General features: G+C 46.8%; 1 protein-coding gene across 1 annotated transcript in view; it reads right to left on the bottom strand.

Moving 5' to 3' along the window:
- The window catches only part of LOC146191734 (vesicular glutamate transporter 1-like), a 163,567-nt gene that overhangs the window by 56,949 nt on the left and 87,010 nt on the right, over positions 1-19,608 (bottom strand). Inside the window, exon 2 of the mRNA XM_084602236.1 lies at positions 13,475-13,558. Coding sequence (XP_084458362.1) covers positions 13,475-13,558 — 84 coding nt within the window. The remainder of the gene's footprint in view (positions 1-13,474; positions 13,559-19,608) is intronic.

Raw genomic sequence — 19,608 nt, 5'->3', positions numbered from 1 at the left:
ACAGCGTAAGGAGTCGGTGGTGTTGTATGACTGAGCTGCGTTTTGTTTTTATTACGTCGGCGCAACGGACGCCCTGCGTGTAGTGAGTGACGGCTTTTCTGTGCGGACTTATTGTGGTTGCTTAACATTTTCGGTGCTGCCTTTATTCATTTAAAACTGCTAAGGGTATTCGTGTGGTCCCTTCAAATTTCCATAGAGGCATAACGAAAGTGAGACAAGTCTCTTTTCGGTGACTGTCACGTAAGTGACATCAAGGCTCTAAAAAGCATTCGTTTCCCGTGTTAATGTAAAGCTGCCTCAGCCAAGTTAAAAGGCAAGGAGCATCTTATGTAGCAAGGCTACTCCAATTCTGGCTGATGCCACTTTCTTTACTTTGCGGTTTGGCTGTCGCTAGTGACCGCAAACTCATGCCCGAATTCGTCTGACAAAAAAAAAAAAAAAACGAAAACAGAAGGATGATGCTCTTGGCAGCCCAGTCACTGCTGTCGATGCTTGGTCATCAAGGATGAAGCAAAGCCCTAGTTACTGATCAACCCTACCTTCGATATTGCAGCCGGCTAATGATAGGGATTTCTAGCCACCAACCTAACTTCAAAATGGAAAAAGAGGAGCTCTTTAACGAAAGGCAGAATATTCTGCTGTTGTAGAAACAGCGCTAATATCCTCCTCTGAATTGAGCAGCACTTAAAATGAACCCACAACCGGACGTAGCTGCCAATAGCAGAAAAACAACCCCCCCCCCCCAAAAAAAAAAAAAAAAAAAAGAAACAAGAAAAGAAAAAAAGAAAAAGGAGAAAGCAGGCTGAATCGGTGCACCCAAAGTCTGCCAGTAGTCGGGCCAGAACCAGAAGTGTGTCTTCATATATTTTCTGAGCTTTAAGGGTGACTCGAAGTCTCTGGATTCTGTTTGAACAGAGAGAGAGAGAGAGAGAACGAGAGAGCCAACTTTTTCTTGGAGTACTAATAAATGTCGACGACAGCGGAGACGCTGAGGCGCACTTCCTACTCTACGCGCCAGATTTTGCTGCCGCTTTCGATGCCGCGTGCTCGAAGTCGAAAACTGCGCTCGATCTTACTTCCTACGAACAGGAAGCGGTAAACGCCAGGGAAGCAGCGGCTAAGACAGGAGCAAACAGGAAGTAAACGCGCTGAGGCTGCCATCTTCAGGTGTTTGCTTCGTCCAACGCGTCTACCAACCGAGTTACGGGAAACCTTAATAACAAAAAAAGCGCTGAAAAAGAAAAAGGCTGCAGCTGCAGTACGTTCGTAATGCTTATGTGCGACCTAAGCACAGGGCGGATGCCATGGATAAAAAGGAGGGGATAGGAAGCAGCGTCAAAGCTCTCTCTGTGAAGGGTATTGCGGACTACGACGCGTGTCGGGACAAGGGCGAAGCCTTTTTCGACAATCCGGGAGGCCGTACGAGGGGGAAGTACGCACGAACCCTACTGCCGCGGCGGAAAAGCACCTGGTGCATGGGAGTGCTGCGGACTAACCTCGAGCTACTTGCCCCTTGCTCGTTTTGCATGCCTCAACGGGCTTGTCCGGAGCGACATTGATCGCAATCTAGTCGGCTTTTTTTTTAAATTTGTGTTTATGGTGTTACATTAGGTTCCTTGACTCAACTTAGATTATTTTAGTCTTCTGATAATAACCGAAAAAGAAAAAAAAAAATGTGTGAGTGACGCTGGCAGATCACGGCCGCGGTCGCAAATGCGCCCCCGCATTTAATAGGTAAATAATAAGATTAAAAACTGCTCACTCGTTTTAAATAATAAAACGAAAACTAAACTGATCAAGTATCACGAAGTGCATACAGTAGTGCAGATTCTCTTTTGTTTTTAAAGGCCGAAGTTGAAACCTTTTGTCGCGCAAGAATTCTTTCATGAGGTTATCGCAAGATGTTAACTATTAGGACACCGTACAATAATATATATGAGGCCTACGCGGTCATACAGTACACACTGACTGCGTAGGTCAGAACATAGCTTGCACTGTTATCCAGCTTCGTCTTAATACAGAAAAGTTAGGTCTTTCATTAAAGCTTCAAAACGGCACTTAACACGCCTATCTCACTCTGCGACTCTCATCTGGTTGAATAGCGTAAAGTATGCGTTAAGGCATTCATGCTGCATGTTTAGGTGATCACCATTGATGACTACGCTGTAAGAAACAGCGAAACGTGGCCTAACATGCGCTTGTCGTATAGGCTGAATAACACTGAGAGCCTTAGAACAGCTTTACGGCACATAACATCCCGGTGAATCTGTTGCACATAAATTGATTTGTGAAATGAGGCTGATCCGAGGTACGATAGGTCCTAGCCAGCTTGTCTAAAAAAAAAAAATAAAAAAAGATGTCATGCCTACCAACTTGTTGCATTTCGAAAATTTTTAAGATACATGCACTTTGTTGTCTGGTGATGGCGTCCTGCATAATTGTGAGTGATAGAACGAATGCAAACAGCCAGTAGAAGGGATGGTAGATGTGACTAGTGTTCTTTGCTCCACTTATATCTATAGCTCCGCATAGCCAAGCTCGAATTGGCGGTCTACAGCAGATACATCTGCTACTAGCGAACGAAATTAATATGGGATGAAGAAAGCACAGTAATGGAGAAAACGTGTATAAATAACGCACTTGTGAATATATATGGATCCAAAATCCACTTAGCTCTCGTTTCACTCACTGCACATAAAATGCTCTACAGGACAGCACTCTGCAGCGTAGCACATCTGTGATGACATGAATAATTCGGATTGCCTCCTGAGCATTTACGTCACGTTGTGCATAAATAAAAGGAAATCAACTTTCTTGCCTAATCTATCTATATCGCCGCCCTCATTCAAAACCCTGTTCCTTTTGCTCTTCGTTACATTTACGCGCGAACAGCGGCGCTTTGGGACATCAATTTTTATTCCCTCGTTTATCGCCACTAACAGCTCGCAAACGCGCGCCGTCGAGTAGCTACTCTTTCGACGCTACCCGATATAGAATCTACGAGCCCGACTGCGACTGCCGACGCTCTTCCATTGCGCCCAGAGAACGCCATTCATAAATGACGATCACTTCGAGCGCCTCGCACTAAGAAGCCAAGCTCCGTGCACGGGAGCTAAAAGCAACAGAGGCACCAGTAGTCATTCCTGCTGTGAAAAGAACAAACGTAAAAGGAAAACAGCGGGGAAAAGATACGACCGACAGTTAAGGGAATCAACGTGACTTGAGGATTTTATGGGCGCCTTTCGACAGAGGAGGGGCGGTCGAAGGCGGCGCGTGACCGTGTTATTACGTAAGAACGGCGCGGCCGCTTTTGGCCGCTCCATGAGAAGGGGGAACCCGTATTCACGGTTGTCTTATATGCGAGGGGCTGTTACCTTTCCGCTTCCCCGCACTCCTCCATCACCTTACTCGCTGCTTACTCCTTTTAGTTTTATTTGTATCGCTTAATGTCACAGCGCTCACCTCGTATACGGCGGTCGCTGCCATAGGGGTTGGATACATTCAAACCCGCTAGAGGGGTGCGGTCCGAAGCGGTCGGGGAGCGCTGTGAAGGGTAGGGAGGTGGTGTAGTGGAGGGGGAGGTATAGTGGTGGTAAGCATCGCTCCCCCGAAATCTCGTGGGACGGGTCTATATGGGAACGCGAGGGCGAGAGAAGAGGAGTATGCCCCCTAATCCTCTTTAATCCTTTCCCGAAAGGCACTCCGCCATTCCCTTCATATTCCCCTTCACCGCACCGTACGACATGGCCTTCGGCGCTTTTATTCGGGGTTTCTTTTTTCTTTTTTTTTTTTCGGTATGAAGCTCCGCTATGCTTTCGAACGACGTAGCCGACGACGCGAAGCCGAGCGACGACCGCAAAACGCTGACCTCAAGTCCCGGGCCGTCAGGAACAAAGTTACACACAGAGAGCGAAGAACAAAAAGAAGTTACACGCAATGAACAAGAATCAAGGACAAAGAAAGTAAAGAGCCAGAGAGGGAAAGAGTGCTCCGTTCGGACTCGGTTTCTGCCCGCTAAAAAGTGCGTACATGTGCAAGGTGCCGACTCGGGAGCTTAAACGTCTACACGTCATGCTATTCTCTCTCTCTCTTTTTTAAATCCTGTTCTTTACATTCTGCATTCCTGGGACACGGGAAGCGAAATCGTGGAGGTGCGTTCGACGCGGGGGAGCTGTTCCCGGCCAGTGGAAAGCGGAGGAGATTGCGGGAACCAGGGATCAAGCTCGGGAGAGTTCGGGCTCTACGGGAGGAGGACGGGAGTAGCGTGAAGGCGCTAAGCCCCTGACCGTGAACAACCTTCGAACCCGAGTCGTGTGCGGTTGCGGGGCTCTGTATGGACGCCCCCGAGATGAATGGTCGACGGGAAAAGAGCGACCGCGGTGAGCGAGAGGAGGGCTCGGCGCTGTCGTTTCGGCCGCCTAGTTTTTGCGAACGACTAGCGCGGTGTCACCTGGGTGTGCGGCCTTTTAGCTCGCTAGCATTAGCGCCCCTAGTCTTTTTGTCCCCCTGGCCAGGGTTAGTAGTGAAGCTTTGATTTTGTTCGACTTAATGAAGATTGAAGAATATTGGACGTGTCGACATCGATAACAACACAGGGAAAATTAAGGGATTAAAGATAGAGTGGCTGTAAAAAAAAAAAAAAAAAAAGGCGGGAGAGGGGGAGCACAAAGAGTGAGAGAGAGCGATAATGTGTGGATCCGCAGCACTCTCGTCTCTCAGTTTTTGATTTTGTTATAACAGACTCGCTCTAAGCATCGCTTTGTTAAACATGAGATTTAAAAACTAGATTGTGGTATCCTAAAGCGCACAGTCTCTACAAGACTATGATAAAGTACACTGCCTCAGGTTCAACTTTTTTTTTTAGCAGTATGGCCCCGAAGAGTGTAACACCTTCTTTAGCATTTTATGTCGTTATCCCGCATGAATTCACAGTGTAAAAGTAATAGGAAATCTTAAAACACGAAACAACAACAACAAAGATTTAGCAACGCCTCTTAGTTCACATCGCCTGAAATCTCCTAAATCTGCACGCCCACCCACAAACTTCAAAAGAAAACTAATTCTTTCTCGCCTGTTACAACCTATAACAAACAAGATACTTCGACGATCAGTGCTATGGTATCCTAACAATCAGTTCAGTTCAGTTCAGTCGTTCAGTCGTGTCCGACTCTTCGTGACCCTATGGACCATGTCACGCCACGATTTCCGGTCTTTCACTATCTTCCTAACATCACAACTTCATCTGCAGTGCCTCGAGGATGCCATCTAACCATCGCGTTTGCTGCCTACCCCTTCTTCGGTGACACTCAACCTTTCCCAACATCAAATCTTTCTCCAGCGACTCCTCTCTTCTCATCGGATGACCAAAGTAGCTGAGCTTTAACTTTAGAATTTGACCCTCCAATGAGCAGTCAGGGTTTATGGTTGACAATATCGATTGATTTGATCTTCTGGCAGTCCAAGGAACTCTCAAGAGTCTTCGCCAGCACCACAATTCAAACGCGTCAATTCTTCGGCGGTCAGCCTTTTTCACAGTCCAACTCTCGCATCCATACATCACAACTGGAAAGACCATAGCACGAGTTATACGGATCTTGGTTGGCAGACTAATGTCCCTGCTCTTTACTAGGCGGTCAAGGCTAACCATTGTTCTCTTTCCCAGAAGCAGGCGTCTCCTAATTTCATGGCTGCAGTCTCCTTCTGAGGTAATCTTGGAGCCCAAGAAGAGAAAATCTGTCACAGCTTCCACTTGTCCATTGATGCTCCAGGACTTGATAGGGCAAGACGCCATAATCTTTGTCTTTTTAATGTTCAGTTTAAGCCCAAACTTCTCACTCTCTTCTTGTACGCGCATCAGAAGCCTCTTGAGTTCCACTTCACTTTCTGCCATTAAAGTGGTATCATCCGCATATCTAAGGTTGTTGATACGTTTTCCAGCAATCTTCACTCCAGCTGAAGACTCGTCCAGACCGGCCTTCTTCATGATTCACTCTGCATATAGGTTAAATAGGCAGGGCGACAGTATGCAGCCTTGCCTCACTCCTTTCTCAATCGGAAACCAATCAGTAAGACCATGCCCAGTTCTGACTGTGGCCTCTTGTCCTTCATACAGGTTCCTGAGGAGACAGATGAGGTGAATTGGAACTCCCATCTCTTGGAGAGCTTGCCATAATCTGCTGTGATCTACGCAGTCAAACGCTTTCGCATAATCAATAAAGCAGAAGTAGATGGGTTTCTGGAACTCTCTTGCATTTTCCATGATCCAGTGAAGGTTGGCAATTTGGTCTCTAGTTCCTCTGCCCTTGCGAAACCCAGCTTGCACGTCCGGAAGCTCCCGATCCACATACTGCTGCAGCCTACCTTGGAGGATTTTCAACATCACCTTGCTAGCATGCGAAATAAGCGCGATCGTGCGGTAGTTGGAACAATCTTTTTCACTGCCTTTCTTTGGAATGGGGATGTAAACTGACCTCCTCCAATCCTGTGGCCACTGCAGGGTTGTCCAAATCTTCTGACATAAAGTATGCAGAATGTTAACAGCGTCATGGTTGAGGTTTTGAAGCAACTCAGCTGGAATGCCATCAATTCCGCTAGCTTTGTTCTTATCAAGGCTGGCTAAGGCCCATTCAACTTCACTCTTCAGGATGCCCGGCTCGAGATCAGTAATCCTAACAATACAGGGTAAATAACACGCGTCGGGCTATATATTGCGCATGGCGTTTTTAGCGATGAAACTGGTTTCAGCGTATGCGTGAGCGTTAATATCTTTCCAAGCGGTTGGCAAAAGAGAAAATTAAAAGATATATTCATGACAAAACCTGAGCGGATTTTGAGGACAAAAACTTATCCATCGATTGTCCATGGACTTAATCAAAGTTGCGCTACTGTTAATACTTTTTTGCCCTTTGTTGTATTGAACATCAAGAATTATTTATGTTTCTACCTACGTGGTGAGACACGCAGTGTACGCAAAATCGGGTGTACATAAATCTCGCCGGTAAGCTCTAGAATGCATATTTGAATTTATCAGCGTTGCCATTGTTGCGTGTCGTGTCTCTTGTCTTGCAGCGATAGCTGTTAAAGGCACATTTGCTTCTAATGTGGCATCGGCGAGTCTCCGAATCACGCTAATTGACCAGAACGCTGTGGTGTCGCCTCTGACGTCAAAGCAAGGCGGTACGCTGAATTGTCAGCATACGATAACGTCACGTATTGCATCATCCGAAAGCGCCACGTTGAGTTACAGTGATTGCTGTTAAGATCCCATACGCCAGTTATGTGGTGTCACGCTGATTGTTCAGAAGGAAGTGGCATCGAGTCGTCCCTGAAAGGTGGCACGCTAAAGAAGCCGCCGTCGCCCTAGGAATCGCGCACTGAAACGCAACAGGACAAGATTCGGTTATAGTCACAGACTCCAAGCAAGTGTGTAGGACGTACGTGCGTGGAAAAGTCGACAGATCAGCAATCCGCATACTTTAAAGGGCATCAAGCAGCGCATCAATTGGCAAACACAATATTGATTCTGGGACAAGCGGGTGAGAGGGACAATAGGGAGCGGACTAGATAGTTCGAGCATACGTCGACAGAGAAGACTCAGTAGTCCGCACCATGGGCACATTCGACCCCGTCACCGAGGCCATCCTACTCAGACAACCTAAGCAGTTAAAGGAGCCAAAGAAAGCATTGACGAGACCCGAACAAAAAGCTATAGCCAAAGAAGTGGCGGCAGATTGAAGAAAGTTGCAGATTGGCACCTACAAACATTTACATAGGCTCCACAGGATACACCTCACACAATATACCGTCGAATGGCCGTGGTGCAAAGATAAACTGACACTTATACACGTAATATTGGCCTGCCCACAGGCATAGCTAGATCCGAGAGTAGACAACCTGAGTGTGACGCAATGGAAACGCCTGCGGCCAGCGAGGAAGAAGACGTACAGAGGTTCCTCGTAGGGCAAGCCACGATGACAGCAACAAGAAGAAGAAGAACAAAATGCGGCATCCTGGACCTAGGATCGACCAAAGTGCTTAGTAGACCGCAGGAGTCGCCAAAACATCCAGAAATGTCGAAATAAAAGTATTCCATGTCAAAGAAGGAACGCTGATTGGACGGCCGGTATACAGGGTCGTCATGCATCACATCACAGGAACGCGCCACATTGAGTAGCACAAAATCAGTGACGTCAAATGTGAAAGATTAGCACCACTCGCTCTCATCCAGAGGAAAACGCAGAAAATAAAGAATCAGCAGTGCGCTGCGCTTACTGTTAAAACCCGATTTTACAGGTTTTGCTGGAATATGAAAACCGTTGGTTTGGTTTTGTGGGGTTTAACATCCCAAAGCGACTCAGGCTATGAAAGACGCCTTAGGGGAGGACTCCGGAAATTTCGACCACCTGGGGTTCTTTAACGTTCACTGACATCGCAGAGTACATGGGGGCCTTGCTTTTCGCCTCCATCGAAAAGCGGCCGCCCAGGCCGGGGTTCGATCCCGTACCCTTGGGAACTGTAGTCGAGCGCCGTAACCAATGATTGTTGCAATACGAACCATTTATGAAATTGTGTTAAAGTCGATTTCTGTGCTTCGAAATGCCCTTTACACAGCACACATACGTAGGGGTGAATAAGAGACATCTTATGATATACACCGAATGTTTTTTTTAAGTGTTAAGATTTTTTATTAAAATCTGCCAGATATATGTCGCCGTGACCTGTGCGGGTAGACAGCACAGCAAGGCTGACATTGTGTACGTGACAGAGCTCAAAATAGGCCATTTATTAATTAACTTAAATTGACCATATTCCTTTCTTTTCAATCTTAAAGGACAAAACTGAATGTCAGAAATGAAGACCTGTAGCATCTGGGGTGAGACCATTTCTACCATTTCCTTAATCGGCGAGCAGGTTTAAAGTACTGAACGTCAAAATATAGCTATTTTAAAACTCGTTAAGTTGGATTTCTCGCATTGCATAATAATGACATTTGTGTCACAAAGCTGACATCTGTGACGTCAGTGATTCCGCACTCCTCCACTCTGGGTGATACCTAGGTGCGTTCCACTTAGGTCATGTATGACGTCATTGTATGCCTACCAATCAGCGTGGCGCCTTGACGTCACTGCATGTTGACCAATCAACGTGGCGCGGGGATAAGCTGACAACGCAATGCTAACGCCGTAGTACCGCGAAACATTTAATAATTGCCGCTGTAAAACAATACCCCGAAAGCCTCGGCCAAGAAGCGGGGACTGGATATCACAATGACAGCAACGAAGCGACGCCATGCAAAGGTGTCGCAAGCACTCTGTAGTCGATCGACTTTGCTTCGCACTGCTCGAAACGAAACGACAGGAAAGAGTGAGGGGGGGGGGGGCATATTTAGAGCAACAACACAGGGAGAATCGGCTGTGGCACACTCAGCAATATCCGATTCCCTCTGTCGGAAGAGAAGGCGTCGACAGAGGACGTCCACACCTCCCCTGGATCTCCCCATCCTCTTGTCTCCTGTGCGTATATATACACACGCAAACGCCGTGGCGACCAACCAAACACACGTACGATTGCTCGTGAGCAGCGTCCTGGGGCTTGTAACTGAGGGAAAGGAAAGGGGAGGAGAAGCGCTTCGAGGGCGAACCGGAAATGGACCGCTTTGAGAGGCGGAAGTGAGACCAGGCGGCCCCGTATAAACGCCAAGCGGTGCTGCTGGAGATGAGCGTGGCGGCTATAGAGAGAGCGGGGCCTGCGCTGCAGAGTGGTGGCGATGTGTCGATGGAGGTCGGTCTGTGGCTCACGTGTGCTGGGAGCCGAACGGCATGAGCTCCATTCGCAGGGGAGTGCTGCTAGTGAAGATATTACCCAGCACAGTGGGTTACACTATGAATTTATGTCGGCGAATAAAGGACGAACAAAAGCCGTGAGTGTAATACCTGCGAAAGAATCAGAATGTCGCGAGCGATTATTGTTAATGACTCTTTGTTTTTCTGCGTGTAACGTCTGAAAGAAGAGAAAAACGAGGAGCGCAGAGTGAAGAACCGATTCGATAACTATTTATACAACATGGCGCAGGCGCTAAGTGTTACCATGCAAGGCGTGGCTGAATGTTTGAGCGTCTGCAAATAGCATTATTTCTCATTTGCACTAATACATCTATTTTCCAGCAGATGTGTACGCGTGCGAACATCTGTAATGTACATATTCAGGTTTTTGATATTGTTTTTCTCAGATTCTGCACTGCTAATTTCATGCAAGTTACCGTGTGTATACATCAATACACATGGGCTAGCAGTCTTTTACTCCAAAGAATTGCAGCCGCGCACGCTGAGTCAAAGGACGGTTGCTATTTGAATAAAAACCTCGTTCTATAACTTCACGAACCTTGAAAGCATGATTTCAATACGGAACTGTCTTTTTTTGTTGCCTAAGTGGTGCGGAGTGCTGCTAGTTATTGTGTGAACATTTGTACGCCAATCTGGCTTGGCAAAGTTGGAAGGTTATGCATAGAAGGACTATCTAATTTTATGTTTTGTTATTTTCTTCCTTCTACGATGCAAGGGGACAGACCTAGTTGTGATTTAGAAAAGGATTATAAGCTTTCTTCTTTTTTTTTACCGGAGAGAGAGAGAGAGAGAGAGAGAGTACTATAAGGAATCTGAAGTGATTATCAACCTAAAATGTATGAAAATTCCCAGAGTTGTCTTTCAACTTAGCCAGGAGATTAAACAGGTTGTAGAACACATCCCCTAAGATTGCACGTCATTGCGCGGGCGTCCGCAATCCGTCAAAGACACGCGTGGGAGACACCGTACACAAGTTAATGAGGTGGGGGACGCCATAATTTGGAACGCTGTGCAGGTCCCAGTTGCTCTAAGCAGAAAAGTCGAATAATATTAATGTCGTCAGGGCACAGAAAGAGGGTTTCGTATCGTACAAAACGCAAGATTTTTTTTTCTCCCGAAAAGGTTATTTTGGAGCATCATTTAGCAGTGGCGCTAAAAGTTGTGTCATCATAACACAACCGGTTCAACATATATTAAAACATTATAAAACAAAGCAATAACTAGCCGCTGTGGTTTCCGAACGTCCAGAGCGATTTCTGGCACACGATGTTTGCTTTTTGCGGACTCGCTAGAAATTTTTGTCGTCATCAGTAACAGCACATTTAGCACATTTAAACGCTGTTCCGACTTAATTTGTTTCGACGCACATTTAAGCGAAATGCGCAAAGGGATTTAGAGCTATTTCTCTCGAATAGAAGACGGGCGCAGCTCTGTTTCGTTTAAAATTTCGCCATATTTTACCGCTGGATCACCACGCTCCTCAGACGTTCCTGATGAGCCGTGCACCCTCCAAGGCGAAAACATGGCCTCGTTCGACCGCACCAAGAAGTCAGAACGTTAAGATAAAGCAACACCAAGGGAGTCGCTGCGGCACACTGCCGCATTGACGCCTCATTGCCTGCTGCTGTGGTGCTTTCCCGCCAACGGGACGGAGCCGAGTAAGCAGACAGCGACGTTGGATCGCGTCCAAAACGGGAGGTCGGGCACGAGTGAGCGAAGGAAACGACGAAGGGAGGCACCACAGGGGTCCGCGTGTGTGTATGTGGAGGGGGGGGGGGATGGCAGGGCAGCGGGGAGCTGCTGAGCACCATTCCCTCTTTTCCTCCCCGCGAGCAACGCTCGCTCCCTTTTACGTTCCCGTCCTGATGTCATCGCTTTGATGTGTGTCCCCATTTTGCGAGCTCGAATGTGTGTCGATAAATCGATGGGCGCCGGGAGATTATGTCGCGGGTTATTGAGAGAGCGCGGCGCGCAGGCGGGACGGCGGCCACGCGTCTTCCAGTCCTCCCTTCTATCCCGCGCTGCACCGCTCTTCTTCCCGCTCCTCCTTTCACATCCCGTCGGCTCCTCCGACACCGCTGTCCTTGCTGTGGTTGCGAGGGCGACTAGCTTCTCCCCTCTGCGTCTGTCGGCGAGGAATGATGATGAAGCCGATCCCCGTTCCCCCTAGCTCTATCCCCTAGTCAACCTCTATGTACCCCTGTACACCCCCCCCCCCCCCCCCCCCCCCCCCGCCTTTACCACTGTCCTTTTCTCCCTGATCTTTGCGACCGCTGGCCGTTTCCGAACGAGAAAAGGCTGCGTATCGCCATCGGACGTATAGATGCCGCAACCCGGAGCGCCTGCTTTGAGCGGCGGGGGGCTTTAAATCGAGTTTACGGGCGGCGAGCTCCAATATTCTGTCATTTTCGCCCTATTTTCGTCTCTCTTCATTTCCCTCTTTTGTGCATGCGTGTATTTCTTCCCGTCTGCAAAGCGGGTTATTTCGCAGGGTAGATTTAGAGAGACCTAGTTTCTTTGCGCATCGCGAGTACATGATAAACACCTCGGCACGCCGGCGCTCTCGGTCATATTTAGGGCGTATCTGGAATTCTTCACAAGCGTTCTTATTGGTGTATTTTGTGTTATTTAGCCATGTAGAGATGTCTGGCTTCGTAAGAAATGTGTCTTCTCTGCTCGCTACGCGGAGCGTGGCTGTATTTTCCTTTGCTTGTGTTTCCTGCTTGGAGTGATAGCGTAAAGCTTGAAGACCCTCTTTATTTATCCTTCCTTTTCCACAGCGACCCCTTGTCGAATATAACCGAGAAGGGTTTACTACTTATTTAGGTTCAGTTATAACACTGGCGTTTGGGTCCTAAATACACGCCATTGTTCTGAGACCTGCTTAAGCTCATCCCAGGGATGCCCCCCATAAAATCTGCTTCCGATTTCACTTTGCTTCATGATCGCCTAAATCTTGATTGTCCCCCTTGTCTTGCAAATCAATTTTATTTTATTATTTTATCAGCTTCTTTACTATCGGGCTAGGCTTGTCGTAAAACTCTGAAACGTCATGACCAGTCCAGTCTGCTGTCAGTTTAGCCTTTGATTAGAGAGCGCTCTTTCCCAGGGAAGAGAAACGTCGATGCTGATACCTTATAAATTTCGCACATGGCACAAAGCACATTTCTTATGGCACTTTAGTGCTCAGCGGTGTGCGCTCGCTCACTCACTCACTCACTCACTCACTCACTCACTCACTCACTCACTCACTCACTCACTCACTCACTCACTCACTCACTCACTCACTCACTCACTCACTCACTCACTCACTCACTCACTCACTCACTCCACTCCACTCACTCACTCACTCACTCACTCACTCACTCACTCACTCGCTCACTCACTCACTCACTCACTCACTCACTCACTCACTCACTCACTCACTCACTCACTCACTCACTCCAATCACTCACTCCAATCACTCAGTCTCACTCACTCACTCACTCACTCACTCACTCACTCACTCACTCACTCACTCACTCACTCACTCACTCACTCACTCACTCACTCACTCACACAATATCGCACGAGCACTAAAAACTACGCGCACATAAACCCGAACAACACATATTTCGCCAACAGGTACTCACTTGACGAGGTCTGGTGGTGGCAAATTTTTGAGCGCCTTGATGGTCGGCATCTCCAGCGACTCGCCGCCACCATCCGGCAAGCGTCTGCGTTAGAGAGAGAAATGCATCCTTAGTGAGCGCCTGTTCCCAAGGACGCGGGATCGAATCCCGGCCTCGGCGGCAGCTTTTCGGTGGAGGCGAAAAGCAAGGCGTCCGTGTGCTGTGCGATGTCAGTGCACGTTAAAGAACCCCAGGTGGTCGAAATTTCCGGAGTCCTCCACTACGGCGTCTCTCATAGCCTGAGTTGCTTTGGGACGTTAAACCCCACAAACCAAACCAAACCAAACCAAACTAACACATTCAAATTGATGCAGACAAGTTGCACTTGCAGCGCGCAATAAAGCAAATCTTTTTAATTTGAAAGAGTACGATTCTTAGCGGCATTCAAAGTTATTCGAGCCAGGGAAAGCGAAAAAAATGGGTAGTTTCTTCATGCAAGTGGAGGCTAATGGTCCAATGCTAAATGCGAGTGCTTTTCCATTTTCCCATCTTCATTGCTCGTTTTCGTCGGACTGGCTTTGCTCAGTGCGGGGAAGATTCTAAGATCTATACTACAATTAGTCCCGACTTCAACCAGCCGTGCTTCGGCAAACTCTTCTTGATTTTCTTGCTGTCTGACGTCACAAGAATCAGATTCTTATTAAGTGTTAGCTAATCTCAGGTTGTCAAAAATTTTGTGAAAGTTGTGGAGCCGTCCACTAATCCTTCACTTGCCTTACCTCTGCCCCCCCCCCCCCCTTCCTTGCCATCATTGGCCAGAACCCTCCTCTACGTGCATACCGGCTACCCACAAGTGAAGGTGCATCATCGATATATATGTGTACCTCCTAGCCCTGGGGGGCAAAGCTGAGCTGAAATAGTAGTCCACAAAAATATAGCCACTATAACATAAATACGTCTGCGTGCTACAACACATCACGTGGCCGGTAATTCCCTCGCTAAGTCAGGGATGTCTAAAAGTTTGAACTGAAATTTCGAAAACTGCAGTAGGTAATGTAATCATACGAGAGTTTTGCTCATTTTTGTAATGTTTCAAAATATTTTTTGTATTTTTTTAGATAAGATGAAAATAAGCATGAGGTCCAGAGCAGTTGAGAAGCCTTTGACGTTCGCGAAGGTATACAGGTCAAATAAGGCGAACTGTAAACGCGGACGAGCGCACGTTACATTCACTGTATACAACACTGATCATCCAGAATAAGCCAGGCAGGGCTACTTCTGTGGACGTTGTCAGCGTTGTTTATTCTTTAGATATTGTATTCGCCATCTTGTGCCAAAGCAAATTTTCGACGTGTTTTTGGGCAATCCGGAACAAAGGAGTTGCGTGCGTGCTCGACGGAGGAAATACACGCGAAGCTCGTAACAGTCGCTGGGCTGGCGTTCAGATAGCAAGTTGGAAGAAATATGACACACTTGTGAGGTTATATTAGGTATACGAGGCTACATGCTACCAGAAATGATCCACACACGGCGATTTTGCCGTTGCTACCAGCATGTTTACAGCAGTCGACCGCTGCGCTCAGCCATGTTCCCACGAGCTACGTTGTTGGGCTTAAACCCCGCTATTCGGCCAGCAAGATTTAGCAAGTTTACAACATCTGGTACCACAGCGGCGTTCTTGAGTTGCCCCAGTTCAATGCATGGTCTCAGTGCAAGCTTTCCATCTAGCGTTGATTTATAACTATGTCAAAGTATTTCCTAAATACGAAGCGGATCGAGGCTCTGATATATCAACTTTGTTATGACTTCATTCCTACCTAGTCACAAGGGAGCTAACGCGGATGATAAGGCTTATAACACTCGTAGCGGTCTTATGAGTTTATTATGTTTATCGTTCTTCTAGTAAAGGGACCTTCATTTACAAAGAAGGAGAGAGATGTGATTCCTTCATCTGCTGTTTTGCACCGGAATAGATGTAGAAGGGAAGAAAATTATAGTTGATACGGTGTGATAGGTAACTTTTCGCCGCCAGTACGCAGGGTCAAAGCCTTTATTCGAAATCCTCGCTGCGTAAAAAGCGAAAGGGAAATTTTCATGAGTAAACGTAGCAGTACGATCGTGTCCGTACTTGAACGAAGAAAACCATTGCTTGTGCCACGGTTATAAACGTTTCCAACGTTTGACTTAACACTGCTCGGGAATAATATCAAATGCCTCTAAGGGAAACTAATGCACTTTTCAATCCTCTCGTTGGTCAACGATCGTCTTGTTTCAGTGAAACTCAGGTTTGAAGTGGAAAACACTACCTTGCTGGTGCCTATCGTCAACTACAGCAGTACGGCGGCGTGGACGGCATGCATGCATCAAGTTGTAAGGTGGAGATGATGGACAATCTCCAATAGCGCTACGCGCTGCACAGAAAATATCAGAACAACCAATCGTCCTTCACAGAGAAGCGCATGCTGTCAACAATGTTTTAGTAGTGCTAATGAAATCTGTTCCAATAGATTGTTTCTGGATGGCGCAATTTGCATTGATATTTGGACTCAGATTGAAGCAGTATTTGTAGTGGATTGCACAGGAGTAACCGTGGCGCAGCTGGGGATGAAAATGATGACAAACACAGCTTGAATAGCGTCATTTGCATATAACTAGCTAAGTTTAGGATTATTCACCCACCAAGCTACCTTTTAATGCCCGTTCTGTAGTCCTCATCAGCATCCTCTCTGCGGAAAAGTACACGTGCCCTCATCCAGCCGAGCACTTTCCCCCTCCCTAATAACTTAACTGGACTGGAGGAGGTATTCCTTATAAGGATAAGGGCTGGGGTGTCCATTACCCCGTCGATAAAGTGTCGATGGGACTCCCAAGACATAGGACCATCTGCCCGAAATGTTCCACACCGGCTGCAGAGATGGATGTTCGCCACCTGCTATGGACTTGTGCAGGGACGAGGGTGTGAAAAACACGGTTTCGTCAGAAAGCAGGACTGTCGGCGATCAGGGAACAGGATTTCCCCAACTGGCTAATGAATAACTTTAAAAGCAAAAGCCTTCTCCAGTTTCTGGCAGAAAACGGTTTGCGTGACTTTCTTTAGTATGCCTTATGGCAAGTTAGCGAGAAAAAAAAATGCACTTGAGGTTAACGTGCGAGACGATAGTGCGTGCCGGTAATGATGTTTTAAAGGTGAGATTGCTGAACAAACTTAAGTAGCCGACTTTTACAGAGTTGCATTGACCGGCCCCGTTGCAATAAATACACGTTTCTTTGCTGCAAACTGCATTAGCTGACTGGTGAACTGACTGCCCAAACAATACTGGACGACGATCACAGAGCTGGCGAAAGCTGCATGTAATAATTGATTGCATGTTTGCAAAGCTTTTGAATAATGTAGCTTATTCGCCAGTTGTCAACACTTTGACTACACGGCAGGCGTTATGAACAATTCTAGCACAATAAAACGAAGTAACTGGGCTAATTTTATAAACGTAATAAAAGGAAACACGCCTCGGAAAACTGAGCACGCACGACACCCATGTGGTCAATACTCTGCATTCCAATCTCCTCAGAGTTCACCAAGGTGAACTGAAAAAAAAAAAAAAGAAAAAAAAAACACCTAACAAGTAATAAGTCTCTGAGAAATGCACAAGCGCGCACAGGCGCATAATTCAAGGCGGCTTCATAAAAGTAAAGCAACGTGGTGCAAATTACGTTTTCGCGTTATTTTCCCCGTGGCCTGGTCGCTTGGATCATATTGGCTTCTTGCGCCTCCATTCCGTCCAGTTACTTGATTCCTGTTGAAGGTAGGGATTATGCAAACCCACCTGCGGAGTCCCTTTTAAAGGGCGAGGGTACATAGAGCCTCTGGTGCGGGTTACTTTTTGTTCGAGATCGGATTAGCGGAAGCCAAAACAAAGAAGTTATCGGCCCACGAAGACTCCCCGAGTGTAACCCCAACAGACCTGGGGCAACTCCGATGAGAGGATCATCTGTCGAGCGTGTCGACTTAAAACAAATGTAATCTCTTTGGCATGAACGGGGGAAGAAGCGCCAGTCACTTCAGACAATAGATGACAGGAGATTGTTTTTCTTTCTTTCTTTCTTTCTTTCTTTCTTTCTTTCTTTCTTTCTTTCTTTCTTTCTTTCTTTCTTTCTTTCTTTCTTTCTTTCTTTCTTTCTTTCTTTCTTTCTTTCTTTCTTTCTTTCTTTCTTTCTTTCTTTCTCAGCAGCTGAATATATTTAGCAAAATTGGCCTTCTAGAACAGTGCGAAGAAAAACTAAACATCGAGGGGTTTCCGTAAGTGTTTTTATGCAGTGTTAGGAAAATGGGATCACAGTGGAGGAGGGTTTCAAAAGCAACAGAAATGGAGGCGAAAAAAAAAAATAAATATTAGTCGTATTATATCTCCAAAGACGAATTTACATTGTCAATTATGCCAAGTTTTTGTAGGAATGCATATATCAAATACTTTAACGGCCTTATTTTACTACTACTCAGCTGAAAAAAAAAAAAAAAAAAAAAAAAAGAAAACTGCAGTTACTTTTAGTGAAGGTGAAAATTCAAGCCTTACTGACGACATCAAGTATTGGTTCTATAATTTTGATAATCCCTTTCGCATAGTAAAGCATCAGTTCACCGAAAATACCGAAAACAATTCTTTCTTTCTGCAAGGCCATCTGCTGTGCTTGAATGCTACGTTTTGCTGCCACGAATGCCACGTGTTACGTCGCATGAAGGTGCACCTCTAGCGTGATGATAATACAGTAAACACCGTCTTGTTAACCAATTCTTATTTATTCGGTAACTGGAGTGGTCATCTGCTATCTTTTTATCACCCCATCGCGATATTGTGACACTGAAACGTAAGGGCACAGTGTTAAAGTTGCTGAATTCATCTGGCGCAACTATGCACACATTATATCGCACTACCCTCTTTGAGGAAGCAATGCATGCTCACTTGTCGGTGGGCTTTCCGCCCATCTACAGAGCCGCTGTGCTCACCCCTACACAGTTACAGCGCCTTTTTCTCCTCCCGTGGGGAAGACCGAAACACGGACGAGGGTGAGAGCCATTCCCGGTTGTCTTCACGCGGAGCCAGTAAATACGCGAGGTGGCATTCCGGGAGATGAGGACCTCTGAGGAACGTCCACACGACACGAAAGCTGCGCCGGGAGACGTGAAGAGAAAAGGGAAACGAGCTGCGTAGCAACGACAGGAACACAAAACAACAAAAATGTGGTCTCATATAGAGATCATGAAGAGGGAGGAACAAAGAAGAATGCCACGTGACCCAGCGGCGCCTGATGAAGTTTCCCTTCGCGCCTGGTTAGCTTCATTGTGGCGTGGGAATAGGGCGCGCTCTGGTCGCAGGCTAAGCCGATTAACGGGAACGAGGGGAGGCGGTGGCTGCTGCTGGTGGCTGGCGTCGTCGAGTTCAGAGGAAAGGTTTGGGGCTTGGTCGTCGCTGCGGACGCTAGCCATGAGCTGTTGAGAAGCCCGCCAAGCAGGCATCTAGGACTCGTTGGAAGGTGTGATAGTTGCTGTGGCGTCAATGTCTGCACACTGTTCAGAAAGGTCGGCTGCTCCTTATGGTTAGAAATTATAAGGAATGCCGCACGAAGCTATGAAATATCCAGCCACGCACAAGAAGGTGTTTTGCGGGTGCTTTCTCAGCTTCGTCAATACTCTCTATTCCGGTGTTTAGTACAAGACATTTTCCGTCGTTCGCAACGCGGAAAGCGCGACGGTGTGGAGGGTAGCGTAAGGTGTAGTCACCTTTTATTCTAGAGTAGCAAGCAGAGACAGTTGAAGACTGAATTTAAAATAATCAACAATGCGAAGGTGGGAACGGAAAGCGAAATGTTGTGAGAGCGACGTCATTTTGAAGAATTTCTCAGTGAGCTATTGTCGTCACTCTGTTTGAATCCTAACCAACACTTTTCCAGCATATTTGCGGGTTGGGATTTGAGGGAGCACGTCCGTCTAGGTAATAAAAAAAAATTCCAAACTTTCTGCCCTCTCAGGGTGACATGTGTGAACTATAATTGTGCCAATAAAATAATTGCCCGGTGCCAAGTGTTCTGTGTGGCACTCAGTACAAATGTCTTGAATATACCATAGTTTTCATGACGACGTCATTGAGAACAGCCCAGTG

Source organism: Amblyomma maculatum, chromosome 4 (genome assembly GCF_055883805.1).
Source record: "Amblyomma maculatum isolate TAMU_Amacu chromosome 4, ASM5588380v1, whole genome shotgun sequence".
In the NCBI taxonomy this organism is placed as follows: domain Eukaryota; kingdom Metazoa; phylum Arthropoda; class Arachnida; order Ixodida; family Ixodidae; genus Amblyomma; species Amblyomma maculatum.
The sequence above is the reverse complement of the archived record's forward strand: the minus strand, read 5'-3'. Positions and strand labels throughout refer to the sequence as shown.